Genomic DNA, 14,313 nt, shown 5'->3' on the forward strand with positions numbered 1-14,313 from the left:
CCGCCTTTTGTGGCTCAGGTGAAGTAGAAAGAAAGCATCACAAAGGTGTACTTATCCAGGGAAACTGCACCCAACTCGCCCAAGGAACGCCAGATTCCCACATTTTTAAGGATTATTTCGAGGGGCGACCTGTAATCTTGCCTCAGAGAAACCCGGGTTTATTTATTTATTTTGATGGAATCAATCCAGGTGTAGCAGAGGGAAGGCGATTTATTCTGATTTTTTTTCCGGATTCCCTTCTCAGCTGATGGAGACTCAGTAAGGAAGGTAAGGATGGGCCTTCATCCTTTTCCTTTCTGGAATTTGTAATGAGGGTTTATTTTAATTCTTTTTTTTTTAACTTTCCTTTTTTCCTCCCCTTTTCTTTCCTGGACTTTATTTGGGAGAGATTCAAAGAGGTTAGAGATCTGCATACTCCTGAGTCCTGGTTTTTGTTTTAATTTCCGCTCTATAGTTGGAATACGGCTCGAATAGTTCTCAACTTGTTGTACCTGATTCAAGGCGAACAGCTCAGCATTTTGCTTTCGTGGTGAGAGGTTGTCAGGTTGCCACGCTTAGAAACAGAAATAGGACTAGAGATACATTGAAATAAGAGAAATAGAAATAAAAAGAAATAAGAGAAATAAATGGAAATAATAGTAGATATATAGGGAGAAATATACAGAAATAATAGAGATAAAAAGAAGGAATAGAAATATAATGAAGTTAAAATAAATACAAATAATAAAAAATTATGAAAATAATAGAAATAGAAATGAAATATAGAAATAATGCAAGTATATTGAAATAATAGAAAAAATAGAAATAAAGAAATATGTTGAAATAATAAATTAGAAATAGAAATGAATAGAAATAGAAATATATAGAAATAATAGTAGAAATTTGCACAAATAACAAAAATTATGAAAATAATAGAAATAGAAATGAAGTATAGAAATAATGCAAGTATATTGAAATAATAGAAAAAATAGAAATAAAGAAATATGTTGAAATAATAAATTAGAAATAGAAATGAATAGAAATATATAGAAATAGTAGAAATTTGCAGAAGTAATAAAAATATATAGAAAGAATAAAATGAGTGATATATAGAAATAATAAACATAGAAATAATAGAGATGTGTAGAAATAATAGAAGTTGGAATAAATAGAAATAATAAAAAATATATAAAAATGAAATAGTAATCATAGAAATACATTGAAATAATAGACATAGAAATAAATAGAAATAATAGAAGTAGAAATATACAGAAATAATAGAAATATATAGGTAGTCTTTGACTTACGATTTCAATTGAGCCCCAAATTTTTGTTATTAAGCAAGACAGTTGTTAAGTGAGTTTTGCCTCATTTTATGACTTTTCTTGCCATTGTTGTTAAAGAAATGAGTGCAGTTGTTCATTTACTAACACCATCGTTAAGTGAATCTGGCTCCCCCATCATTTTGGCTTGTCAGAAAGTCACAAAGGGGGAATCGCAAAAGGGACAATGCAACCGTCATAAGTACATGCCAGTTGCCAAGCGTCCCAATTTTGATCACGTGACCTGCTGCCAAAGTTGTAAGCGTGAAAAAAAATGTTCCTACATCCCTTTTCCCCCTGGGCCATCATACCTTTGAACGGTCACCAAATGAACTGCTGTAAGTTGAGGACTACCTGTAGATGTGTGTGTATTTATAGGTGTTTGGAAAGAGAGGAAACAGACATTCGATTTCGGAAAGATATGACCTCAATTTCCTCAACCTGGAACTTTCCAGGGAGTGAGACTCCAATTCCCATTCTCCCCCACCCTTTGGTGCTCATGGTCGGGGAATTGGTGACTGGAAGGCTAAAAGGATCACCATGTAAGCTGTGTCAGATCCCAAAAAGTGGAGGCGGCGAACAATTTAAAAACGCGTGAGGGAATCTTTTGCGATCTGTGTGGGCGCCCGTGGATTGTGAGGTAAACTCAGCCGAGGGCATCACGGGTTGTGTCTTTTCATTTTTAATGGTGTTCTTTCACCCCCCCCAAAAGTGCATTTGTCGCAAGGGGTGGGCTTCGAAAAATTTAGCAACCAGTTGTCTACTGGGGGGGCACGCCCATGGTGGGCGTGGTCTAATCGGCCTCCTGCATCGCAATGGGGCAGGGGCATTTTCCCCCTTCCTGGGCCTTGGAGGGCCATTTCCTTCCTTCTTTCCGCGAGCCTCCAGGAGGGTGAAAATGGTCTCCCCAGACTCCGGAGGCTTTCCGGAGGCCGGAAAAAGGCCCGTGTCAAGTCATAAAATATTTCTAGGGTCTTTTTAGAGTTGCCAACAGAAAGAGAGGGGGGGAGCAGTGCGGTAGCTTGGAAACTGAAAGTGCATTCCATAAATGTTTTTTCAAAGATAGTTTCTAGGTCAGTGGCCCCCAACCTTTTTTGTGCCATGGCCTGGTACCAGAATCACAAAATGATTCGTGGCCCGGTACTGGCATCAGCACGCATGCCAAGGCAGGGCGAGCCGAGTGACCCGCCAGCCAGCCGTCCCCTGCTTCTTCCCGCCACCTTCAACTCCTCCTTTGTACCTTTGTCGATGGGCTTCGCTTCGCGACGGCTTCGGGACGGTCGCTCGGCTCACCTTTGCCTTGGGTGCTGAAAGAATCCTCGCGCCTTAGTTTCGTTCAAAGCCCCCCCCTTCGATGAAACTAAGGCGTGAGGATTCCTTCAGGACCCAAACGCCGCTTTCCAACCAGAAAAGCTCACCCGGAAGCACTTTCTTGTCAAACAAGATGGCGGCGCCCAGCAAACCGGCGGCCCGGTAGGAAATGTTCCACGGCCCGGGACCGGTCCGCGGCCCGGTGGTTGGGGACCCCTGTTCTAGGTGACCAAAATTTCTGCCATGCAAAATTCTAACTGGAGAGCATGATTAATGATTCTTGGCTATGGATGTGTCCCCTTGGAGAATACGAATTACGATACGCCCAGGGGTGGGGGGAAACCAGGGTCAAGGGTGACAATGCACGATTTGTCTGAGAGTCGCTGCCCAGTTGCTGGGTGGGCATGGCCATGGTGGGCGTGGCCTAATGGAACATCCTGTTTCCAGCTTCTGGTGGGCCTCCAGAGCCCATGGGAAGCTGTTTTCGCCCTCCCAAGGGTCTGGAGGCCTTCGCCCGGGCCTCTGGGAGGGTAAAAACGGCCTCCTCCGGGCTCTGGAGGCCCACCGGAAGTTGAAACAGGCCCCGTGTCAACTCATAAAATATCTCTATGGTCCTTTTAGAGTTGCCAACAGAAAGGGAGGAGGGAGTAGTGTGGCAGCTTGGAAAGCGAAAGTGCATTCCATAAATGTTTTTTCAAAGATAGTAACCAGGTGACTGAAGTTTCTGCCGCGCAAAATTCTAACTGGAGAGCATGATGGATGACTCTTGGCTATGGATGTGTCCCATTGGAGAATATGAATGATGACATACCCAGGGGGGTGGAGGGAAAACCAGGGTCAAAGGTGACAATGAATGATGTGTCTCAAGAGTTGGCTACACCCAGGCAATGCCGGCATGTTTACTCCCAATAAATCCTTTTGAAGTTTTGGAAGTTTGGCTCGAGACTCATGATTTAATTGGGGGGAACTGCCAGAGCCCTGACAGCCCGTTTCCAGCCTCCCAGAAACAGAAGGCCTGTTTATCACCCTCCCTGAACCTCTGTGTGGGCCCTGCATTTACCTGGGATCCAAAATGGCCCATATGGAAACTCCCGGGGGTGGGGGCAGTGCAAGTCCAGGCAGTCGTTGCAACTACCAATTCAGCAAACCAGATGTAAAATTAACATCCAGGTCGCCTGAACCGGTGTGAACCGATAGCAGCCCACCGCTGGTTTGTTGGCTGCAGACAGGGATCAAAGAGCTTTGTTGATTTTATAGTGTGGCCGACGCTCTCGATAGGCTCATTTTCAGCGTATTTTTAAGCCTCCCCGTGGATGTCTGGGGGGGAAATAAATCTGATGTCCTCGCCTTACGACCAGAATGTAGGCCAAAATTTGTGTTGTTAAACAAGACCTATAAGTTGGCTTCCCCTTACCGCCTTTCGTGCCACGGTTGTTAAATGAATCACCGAAGTTGTTAAGGGAGTGACGTGGTTGTTCAGTGAATCTAGCTTTCTCGTTGACTTTGTCAGAAGGTTGCAAAAGGGGATCACACGACCCCGGGAGCCGGCAACTGTCATAAATGTGAGTCAGTTGCCCAGCGTCCAAATTTTGAGCGCGTGACTGCAGGGAGGCTGCAACGGTTGTAAGTGTGAAAAACTTGGTCCTAAGTTACTTTTTTCTCAGTGCCGTTGTAACTTTGAATGGTCATTAAATGAATTGTTGTAAGTGGAGGACTACCTATCTCACGCAGTAAATACCTGGTTTGATAAACCAAGGGGAGGGCAGGGGAGGAGAAGTGGCTCTCCAAAGTCTATGAAATCCACATTTAGCTCACCTGCAAACTGACCTCATTGTGGCAGAGACGACATACGTTTGAATCGTTTCGCGGTGGCACAAACACCACGGACAGATGTCGTTCCCGTCATTTATGTGACTCATCCGGACACTTTGAGATACCATGGACTTTATTCTTTAGGGGGCTATTCAGAGGATGGAGAATCCTTCTTCTTCTTCTTCTTCTTCTTCTTCTTCTTCTTCTTCTTCTTCTTCTCCTTCTTCTTCTTCTTCTTCTTCTTCTTCTTCTTCTTCTTCTTCTTCTTCTCCTCCTCCTCCTCCTCCTCCTCCTCCTTTCTTCTCCTTCTTTTTCTTTCTTCTCCTTCTTCCTTCTTCTCCTCCTCCTCCTCCTCCTCCTCCTCCTTCTTCTTCTCCTTCTTCCTCTTCCTCTTCTTTTTCTTCCTTCTCCTTCTCCCTCTTCTTCTTCCTCCTCCTCCTCCTCCTCCTCCTCCTCCTCCTCCTCCTCCTTCTTCTTCTTCTCCTTCTTCCTCTTCCTCTTCTTTTTTTCTTCCTTCTCCTCCCTCTTCTTCCTCCTCCTCCTCCTCTTCTTCTTCTTCCCCGTCCTCTTCCTCTTCTTCCTCTTCCTCTTCTTCTTCCTCTTCCTCCTCTTCCTCTTTTCCCCTTCTTCCTCCTCCTCCTCCTCCTCCTCCTCCTCCTCCTCGTCCTCCTCCTCCTCCCTTCTTCTTCTTCTTCTTCTTCTTCTTCTTCTTCTTCTTCTTCTTCTTCTTCTTCTTCTTCTTCTTCTTCTTCTTCTTCTTCTTCTTCCTCCTTCTCCTCCTCCTCTTCCTCCTCCTCCTCCTCCTCCTCCTCCTCCTCCTCCTCCTTCTCCTCCTCTTCTTCTTCCTCCTCCTCTTCCTCCTCCTAGCATATTCCCACAGGTGCAAGGGCTGCTTTTCAGATCATTTAACACCACTTTGCATGGTCAGCTGCATCCAGTAGTAGGTTTACACATTTTTTTCCTACTGGTTCAGAGAGCGTGCTTCACGATCTGCTGCCAGTTCTCCAAACTACTCAAAAGTTCCACTACTGGTACCAGAACTGGTCCGAACCAGCTGAATATCACCTCTGGCTGAATCTCCAGGGCGCAGGCCTGCAGCTTATATATCTTTGTTGATGTTGTCTCGCCATCTCTGTTTTGGACACCCGTGAGGTTGCCGGCCATTGACTTCTAGTTGGTAGGCAGCAGGGGTGGGCTTCAAAAATTTTAGCAACCGGTTCTCTGCCTGATTGCTGGGTGGGCGTGGCCATTGTGGGCGTGGCCATTATGTGGGTGGGCCATGGTGGGTGCGGCCTAGTCGGCCTCCTGCACCACAGTGGGGGGGGGGGGGAGTTTTCACCCTCCCCGGGCTCCTGAGGCTTTTCTTGAGCCACCGGGAGGGTGAAAATGGCCTCCCCGGGCTCCGGAGGCCCCCTGGAGGCTGGAAATAGGCCTGTTTCCGGCCTTCTGGAGCCTCCAGGTGGCCCATTTTTCACCCTCTCTGAGCCTCCTCGTGGGGCCTGTACTTACCTGGGATCCAAAAAAGGCCGTGTGGGGACTCCTGGGAGGGGAGTGGTGGGGATTTTCCAATTCACCGAACCGGCCATAAAGTTAGCTACCAGTTCACTACCGGTTTGTCCAAACTGGGGGAAAACCGGTAGCAGCCCATCCCTGGTAGGCAGTCTTGGCAACGGTGGAAGGTGCTGCTGCTCTCTGGACACGTTGGCCTTACCAGCGGAGTCGGCCTTCTCTCGTCTTCTCCGTAATTGGTGCCACACCGAAATGCTGCTGGGTGGTGTCATTTGTGAGGGGGTCAAGAAGGGAGATGCCCATTTCCAAGGGAGCCTTCGCATTTCCGTGCTAACCTGTGCCATCCTTGGAAATCATTTGGGCCTAATGTGGGGACCCGCGAGGTGAGGCGGCGGGCACCCCCAAGGGGCGCGGGTTTGGCCACCATAAAGGAGAGGCCGCAATTGTAAGAATCAGGAGGAGAGGAGACGAAGGGGGGAGGGGCCTGATGGAGCAGTATGGCAGGTGAAGGCCGGAAGCACATTCCATGCTTATCTTTTCGAGATTGTAGCCTACGTCAGCGGTCACCAACCTTTTGGACCTCAGGAACCACCAAACTCATAATTTTAAATCCCACGGACCACTAATATGAATTTTGACTGACGGTGGCTTGCTGACGTTCTCCCTGGGTCTCTGCAGAAAGCAGCAGAGACCGTGGGGAAATCCCCCAAAAATGTCTGCAGGAGAATTCCCCACCCCATTTCCCTACCGATCGATCGTTCTTTATTTGGGATCGCAGGATACTGTCTCCAGCTCTGTTCTCAGGGGAAGAGAGAGCGAGAGACAGAGACAGAGACTTTTAGCTTCATGCAAGGAGAACAGCAGAAGCCGCAGAAGTCTTTCTTTCTCTCCCCCAAACTCTGCCAGAAATGAGTCTTTGTGAGACTTGTCACGCCGGCGAAGGCTCTTGGGGCAGGAGGCCTTGCAGGGTCCCAAAGACTCATTTCTGGCAAAGTTTGGGGGAGAGAAAGAAAGACTTTGGCTGTTTTCCTTGCGTTCAGCCAAAAGCAGAAGAAGAAAGAAGTGGAAAGAAACAGCCCGATGGCCAGGCCAGGTGCGTGGGGTGAGTGGGACAAGTTCCCCCCCTCCGCCCTTTCCCCCCTCCCCTCACTATCTCATGTTGTTCGCAATGCAAACGACGGAAGCCTTGTGTTCCTGTGGGCCGTGTGGGTGGCACAGCCTTGTGTTCCTGGATTAATTCCTTTGCGGGGGGGGTGACCTTTCTCTGCAAACCACCAAATTTTTCTCGTGGATCACCAGTGGTCCCCAGTCCACTGTTTGGCGACCACTGGACTAGGCTACTGGATCTTCTGCCCTTGAAAAATCCTTCCTTGGAGAGTGTGATTGATGACACCCAGCCCATGAATGTGTTTCATTGGATAATCTGATTTATGACACACCTGGAGGGTGGGTAGGGGGGAAACAGGGACATAGATGATAGTAAATTACCTGTCTCAGAGCTGTCTTCATACAGGTTAGCGCCAGACATGTTGCTTCTAACAAAAATCTTTGGAATTCTTTTGAAGTTCGGCTCGAGGCTCATGGTTTAATTAGGGCGACCGTTGGAACCCTGACACCCCTGGCATGGAGATAGCTTTCGTTCTCTCTTGTGGCTGCCCAGCATTCAGTGCCATACAGTACAACAAGGCGGATGGTTGTCTTGTAAATCTTGGGAAGACGGGAACTAAAACCCATGGCCCAGTTTACCTGCAAAGCCATCCATGGGTGGCTTATTAAGGAAACCATCCCACCCCAAATCACAACGAAGCTGAACCTGGCTTGAACTTACTCACAGTGACACAACTCTGGGAAAGAGAGAGAGAGAGAGAGAGAGAGAGAGAGAGAGAGATAGAAAGAGGATTAAAGAGAGCTACGCAAGTGATCTCGGGATCAAACTATGCATGTGGGGGGTTTTTTTTTTTTTTTTTTTTTTTTTTTTTTTTTTTTTTTTTTTTTTTTTTTTTGTTTTTTGGGGGGGGGGGGGGGGTTTTTTTGGGGAGGAGTCATCCTGGCAGACATGTCCTTCTGGAAGGTGATTCTTGTGAAGGTGTGGAAACAGAACCAAGCAGAAAAAGAAAGTGGGAAGGGACCTTGGAGGTCATCTAGTCCAACCCCCTGCTCAAGCAGGAGACTCTATATCATTCCAGACAAATGGCTGTCCAGTCTCTTCTTAAAAAACCTCCAGTGTTGGAGCCCCCACAACTTCTGGTGGCAAGTTGTTCCACTGGTTAATTGTCCTCACTTGTTAGGAAATTTCTCCTTAATTCCAAGTTGTTTCTCTCCTTCATTAGTTTCCATCCACTCTTTCTTGTCCTGCCTTCAGGTGCTTTGGAAAATGAAATCTGGAATGGTGACAGCCTTTCTCTCTTCTTTCCGTGCTCGGGAATAGAAGCAAAGACTTGTTTGAAGAAAGAATCAGAAGGGAAAAGTCACTCAGTCAATCAGAATAGAAGTAAAGATTTGTTTGAAGAAAGAATCAAAAGGGAAAAAGTCAGTCAATCAATCAGAATAGAGTCCAAGCCCCTGCTCTGAAGAAGAACCTCTGTCATTTCATCCAAGTGATTGTCCAGTCTCTTCTTAAAAACTCCCAGAGTTGGAGTATTTCACAATTTCTGGTGGCTAGCAGTTCCACTGATTGAAAGTTCTAAATATCAGGAAATTTCTCCTTAGTTCCAGGTTGCTTCTCTCCTGGATTAGTTTCCTTCTGTTTCTTCTTGTCCTGCCTTCCGGGGCTTTGGCGAATAGCTTGACCGCCTCTTCTTTATGGCAGCCCCTCAAATATTGGAAGACTGCTATCATGTCACCCCTGGTCCTTCTCTTCATTAATTTAGACATACCCAATTCCTGCAACCATCCTTTGTATGTTTTAGTCTTCGATCCCTTAACTAGTAACATCATCAATGCAAGGTGCAGATATTTCATGACCCAACGAGGTAACATCCAGGGGTTGGGATTCAGCCTGTTCGCGCTGGTTCAGGAGAACTGGATGTTAACTTTACATTTGGTTCTCCAAACTGGTAGTTGAACAGAAGCTGGTCCTGCCCAACCTCCCGTCCCAGGAGTCTCCGCGCAGCCCATTTGGGACGCAGGTAAGTGCAGGGTCCATGCCGAGGCTTCTGGGAGGGGGAAAATGGGCCTTATGGAAGTATCGGAAGTCCAGAAATGGGCCTGTTTCCAGCTTCCAGAGGGCCTCTGGAGCCTGGGGGAGGCCATTTTCGCCTTCCCAGAGGCCTGAGGGAAGCCTCTGGACTCTGGGGAAGGCAAAAAACTGCCCTCCCGGAAGTTCCAGAAGTCCAGAAACAGGCCTGTTTCTGGCTTCCAAAAGGCCTCCAGAGCCTGGGGAAACAGTTTTTGCAATTCCAGAGGCCTGAGGGAAGCCTCCGGACTCTGGGGAAAGCAAAACACAGCCATTCTGGAAGTTCCAGAAGTCCAGAAACAGCCTTTTCCAGCTTTCAGAGGGCCTCCAGAGCCTGGGGAGTCCATTTTCGCCTTCCCAGAGGCCTGAGGGAAGCTTCTGGACTCTGGGGAAAGCGAAAAACTGCCCTCCCGGAAGTTCCAGAAGTCCAGAAACAGGCCTGTTTCCGGCTTCCAGAAGGCCTCCAGAGCCTGGGGGAAACAGTTTTTGCTCTTCCAGAGGCCTGAGGGAAGCCTCCGGATTCTGGGGAAGGCAAAAAACAGCCATTCTGGAAGTTCCAGAAGTCCAGAAGCAGCCTGTTTCCGGCTTCCAGAGGGCCTCCAGAGCCTGGGGGATTCCATTTGCCTTCCCAGAGGCCTGAGGGAAGCCTCTGGACTCTGGGGAAGGTGAAAAACTGTCCTCCTGGAAGTTCCAGAAGTCCAGAAACGGGCCTGTTTCCAGCTTCCAGAGGGCCTCTGGAGCCTGGGGAGGCCATTTTCGCCTTCCCAGAGGCCTGAGGGAAGCCTCTGGATTCTGGGGAAGGCAAAAAACTGCCCTCCCGGAAGTTCCAGAAGTCCAGAAACAGGCCTGTTTCTGGCTTCCAAAAGGCCTCCAGAGCCTGGGAAAAACAGTTTTTGCTCTTCCAGAGGCCTGAGGGAAGCCTCCGGACTCTGGGGAAGGCAAAAACAGCCATTCTGGAAGTTCCAGAAGTCCAGAAACAGCCTGTTTCCAGCTTCCAGAGGCCTCCGGAGCCTGGGGAGGCCATTTTGCCTTCCCAGAGGCCTGAGGGAAGCCTCTGGATTCTGGGGAAGGCAAAACTGCCCTCCCGGAAGTTCCAGAAGTCCAGAAACAGCTTGTTTCCAGCTTCCAAAAGGCCTCCAGAGCCTGGGGAAAACAGTTTTTGCTCTTCCAGAGGCCTGAGGGAAGCCTCCGGATTCTGGGGAAGGCAAAAAACAGCCATTCTGGAAGTTTCAGAAGTCCAGAAACAGCCTGTTTCCAGTTTCCAGAGGGCCTCCAGAGCCTGGGGGAGTCCATTTTTGCCCTTCCAGAGGCCTGAGGGAAGCCTCCAGACTCTGGGGAAGGTGAAAAACGCCCCTCCCGTAACTTCCAGTAGGCCACGCCCACCATGGCCAGGCCCACCCAGCAACAGGGCAGAGAACCGGCTGTTGGGATGTTTGAATCCCACCCCTGGTAACATCATCAGGACTACTAAGCCATTACTAACCCTGATGATCTCTAGTTTGGGTCACGAAACGTCTGCAGGAAAACAACCAAGCTCAGGGGGCACCAAGGAGTATCTCAGATATTCAGAGGCTGGGATGTGTCTCTGCTTGCAAAGATCCTGTGTCCCTCTAGGTAGGGAAAACCGGACTCAGAAAAAGAATACGTCTGCACCTTCTTGTGTGTATTGGTAGTCCTTGATTTCCGACCACAGTTGGGGCCAGAATTTTCATTGCTAAGCAGAGCGGTTGCTAAGTGGAGAGGAAGAGCATTGGCGCTTTTGAGCTTTGGTGTTGGAGGAGATGTCTGGGAAAACCCTGGGCTACCAAGAAAGGAAACCAATGGGTCATGAAATAAACAGCCCCCTTCCCCTCATTTCCTCTCCTCTTCCTTCCCTGCCCTTCCCTGTCCTGTCCTTTCCCTTCCCTCCCTATTTCCTTTCCTCTCTCCCCCTTTCTTTTCCTTCCCTTCCCTTCCTCTTTCCTTTCCTCTCTCCCTCTTTCCTTTCCTTCCTTCCTTCCTCCTTCCTTCCCTTTCCTTCCTTTCCCTCCCTCTTCTCTTCCCTTCCCTGCCTCTTTCCTTCCCTTTCCTTCCCCTTCCTCGCTCTTTCCTTTCCTCTCCTCTCCTTTCTTTCTCCTTTCCTTCCACCCCTCTGAATTACCCTGCTGGCTTTGTAATTCTGGGATTCGAAGCTCTTTCTTAAAGCAGTTGAGGTTGCAAAAAAACATCTTATTTTATTTGGCATCCCTGCCTGTTCTTATTAAACAGTCTTGTTTATTTGGGATAATCTTCTTAATTTGTTTGTTTTTAAAACAGGATGAATTGTGTTCTTAGACATAATTGTTGCTAACCTGGGTGGTACGTATACATTAGACAGGATGAGGTATAAATGTTTATAAAGTAAAGTTAAAACCATGCAGTCATGCCTCGCTCTTATTAACTACACATTCTTTCTGCCTTGCTGGTGAGGTGGTGCAAATTGAGGTCAGGTTGCTGTGAAAATACACAAATGGCATGAAATTTCATTTAATTTCTCTGGAGCTGAATTTAATTTAATTTCTCTGAGACTGAACAACCATTTGTCTGAATTAGGATGTCCTGCCTGAGCAGGATGCTAGACTACAAGACCTCCAAGGACCCTTCCAACTCTATTATTCTATGTTCTGGATTAGCCAAATTCCTGTTTCCAGCTGGGGATGCAATTTGTGTTAAATGAGTAATTTTCTTAGTGGATCTATATACATCCACCCCTAAGAACCCTGGAAGGGGAAATTGAGGATATTTTTGGGGGGAAAATGAGGTGATTGAAATGACTTGGGAGGTAATTGAATTTTTATAGGAAGTACAACCTGAAATTTGCATTTTTTTTTTTGTAAAAATACTTTATTAAGTAAATTTATATAAATACAGTAAAATCAAAACATTCCATTTGTCGCAACGTAAGCAAATGCAACGTTCACTCTAATTGACAGCTCTCTCACTGTATCAAATGGTCGTTCACTTATTTAGATATAATACAGAATTTCATCCTAATTATTTATCACAAATAAAGTTACATATAATATTACCAATTTCTATCGTATCCTTTTATTTGACTTTTTATTCCTTTCTTGTCTATCTTCCAGCCAACTATACCATAAGTTCCAAATCTCATAGTATTCTGACTCCTCTTGTTTTCTGAGTTCCATTGATAGCCTGTCCATTTCTGTACATTTCAAGGTTTTCTTTATGATCATGAATTCGGGGGTTTTCGCATTTCCAATTTTGAGCAAAAGCGAGCCTTGCTGCTGTTAATATATGAAGTATTATGTATAATAATTTTTACTAATTTTCTGTTTTAGGATTCCTAATAAAAATATCTCTGGTTTCAACTCAATTTTAACTTTTGTGATTTCTTCCAAGCAATTTTTAATTTTCCTCCAATATTTTTTTTGCTTTTGGGCAGGTCCACCACATATGATAGTAGCTTCCCTGCTCATAGCTTTGCAAATTTTAATTCACCCATAAAGGAGAATATTTGTGGCTCAAGGTTGAAATTAGGGGCTGTGAAATTTTTGTTTCATAGTTAATAAAATAAATAGGTAAATAAATAAAGGTGATTCTTGTCCCTTTGAATTGCATGTGTCTTCTGGTTTTTATTCATTCCACTGCTTTAGTGCTCCGGAAAGGCATTTATTTTAATGCAATTAAATTCATTCAATTTTAATACAAAGTACTCCGAGCCATTTAAGGAAGGGCAGAAGATGGATGTAAAATGAAATAAGTGATGACTGGCACACAAAAAACCCCACCAGCGTTTCCATAACCTGTTGAGTTTTATTTATTTTGATTTATATCCCATTATTATATCCCATTTATATCCCATTTATATCCCATTATCCTATTATGGCTACAGAGAGAGCTCAAAAGAATCAAGATGGCGTCCGGGTTGGTGCAACCAAAGCTTTGATGACATCACTGGGGAGGCCATCTTGAACTTTTCGACCATGCACTGCAGACACCTCTGGATCTTGCAATTACATGAGGGAAATTAAGCATGATGCTTTAAATAGAGCCAGTTTGGTGCAATGGTTAAAGTGTCGGCCTAGAAACAAGGAGAGGGTGAGTTCTAGTCCTGCTTTAGGCAGGGAAGCTGGCTGGGTGACTTTGGGCGAATCAGCAGGAGACAGTTAGTTCTAGTCCCGCCTTAGCCATGAAAGCCAGCTGGATGACTTTGGGCCAATTACCAGGAAATGGTGAATTATAGCCCCACCTTAGGCACAAAGCCAACTGGGTGACTTGGGGCCAATCATCAGGAGACTGGGAGTTGTAGTCTAGTTCAGTGATTCTGAGCCAATCAGCAGGAGACAGTGAGTTCTAGTCCCGCCTTAGGCAGGAAACATGCCTGGGTGGCTTTGGGCCGATCACCAGGAGACTGGGAGTTCTAGTCCAGCTGGGTGACTTAGAGCCAATCAGCAGGAGACAGTGAGTTCTAGTCCTACCTAGTCCTCCTGCCTTAGGCATGGAAGCCAGCTGGATGACTTTGGGTCCATCACCAGGAGACTGGGAGTTCTAGTCCCACCTTAGGCATGAAAACCAGGTGAGTGATTTATTTGGGACCTGTCAATCTCGCCCATTCCAGCCCACTTCAGAGGGTTGTTATTCTGGGGAAAATAGATGGACTTCTATTATGACCTGTAAAGGAATAAAGGTCAGATTAAAGAAAGATCTAATCAATTCAATGCAACCCAATCCGATTCAATTGAATTCATGAGTGGAAGACCTGCAGACAATGGTAACTAACTGAGTTTGTTTTCACAGAGAACCATGATCAAAGACATCAAGGAGATGGTCCCTCTTATGGGGACCAAGAAGCCAAATCCTCAGGAGACTCCGCCGGCAGCCGGCCACGACAAGAGGGCAGCAGAAGATACCCCCACCAAGAAGAGGTAAGCGGCCCATTTCTTGGCACAGGTTGGCAGATGTCAATACCTCAGAGCAAGGATCCCCAAACCTGCCAACTTTAAGACTTGTGGACTTCAACTCCCAGAATTCTCCAGCCAGCTATGAAGTACCCAAGAATTAAAGTTGCCAAATTTGGAGACCTCTGCCTCAGAGGGAGACTGAGGACCCCGCAAACCATCTTGATGAAAGGATACGGCTGGATTACCACCACTGACCCATTTATATAGCTTGCATAATGGCCTGAGTTTGGGATCATGGGAGCATCAAAATTATTTAATTGTC

At 46.5% G+C, this 14,313-nt stretch overlaps 1 protein-coding gene across 1 annotated transcript in view; it reads left to right on the plus strand.

Annotated features, from left to right (window-relative positions):
- The window catches only part of TRPV3 (transient receptor potential cation channel subfamily V member 3), a 63,378-nt gene continuing 49,065 nt past the window's right edge, over positions 1-14,313 (plus strand). Inside the window, exons 1-2 of the mRNA XM_087924429.1 lie at positions 1-267; positions 13,888-14,015. Coding sequence (XP_087780555.1) covers positions 13,894-14,015 — 122 coding nt within the window. The 5' untranslated portion in view covers positions 1-267; positions 13,888-13,893. The remainder of the gene's footprint in view (positions 268-13,887; positions 14,016-14,313) is intronic.

This window comes from Pseudonaja textilis, chromosome 1, assembly GCF_049901715.1.
Source record: "Pseudonaja textilis isolate UNSWEBS1 chromosome 1, rPseTex1.2, whole genome shotgun sequence".
Taxonomy (NCBI): domain Eukaryota; kingdom Metazoa; phylum Chordata; class Lepidosauria; order Squamata; family Elapidae; genus Pseudonaja; species Pseudonaja textilis.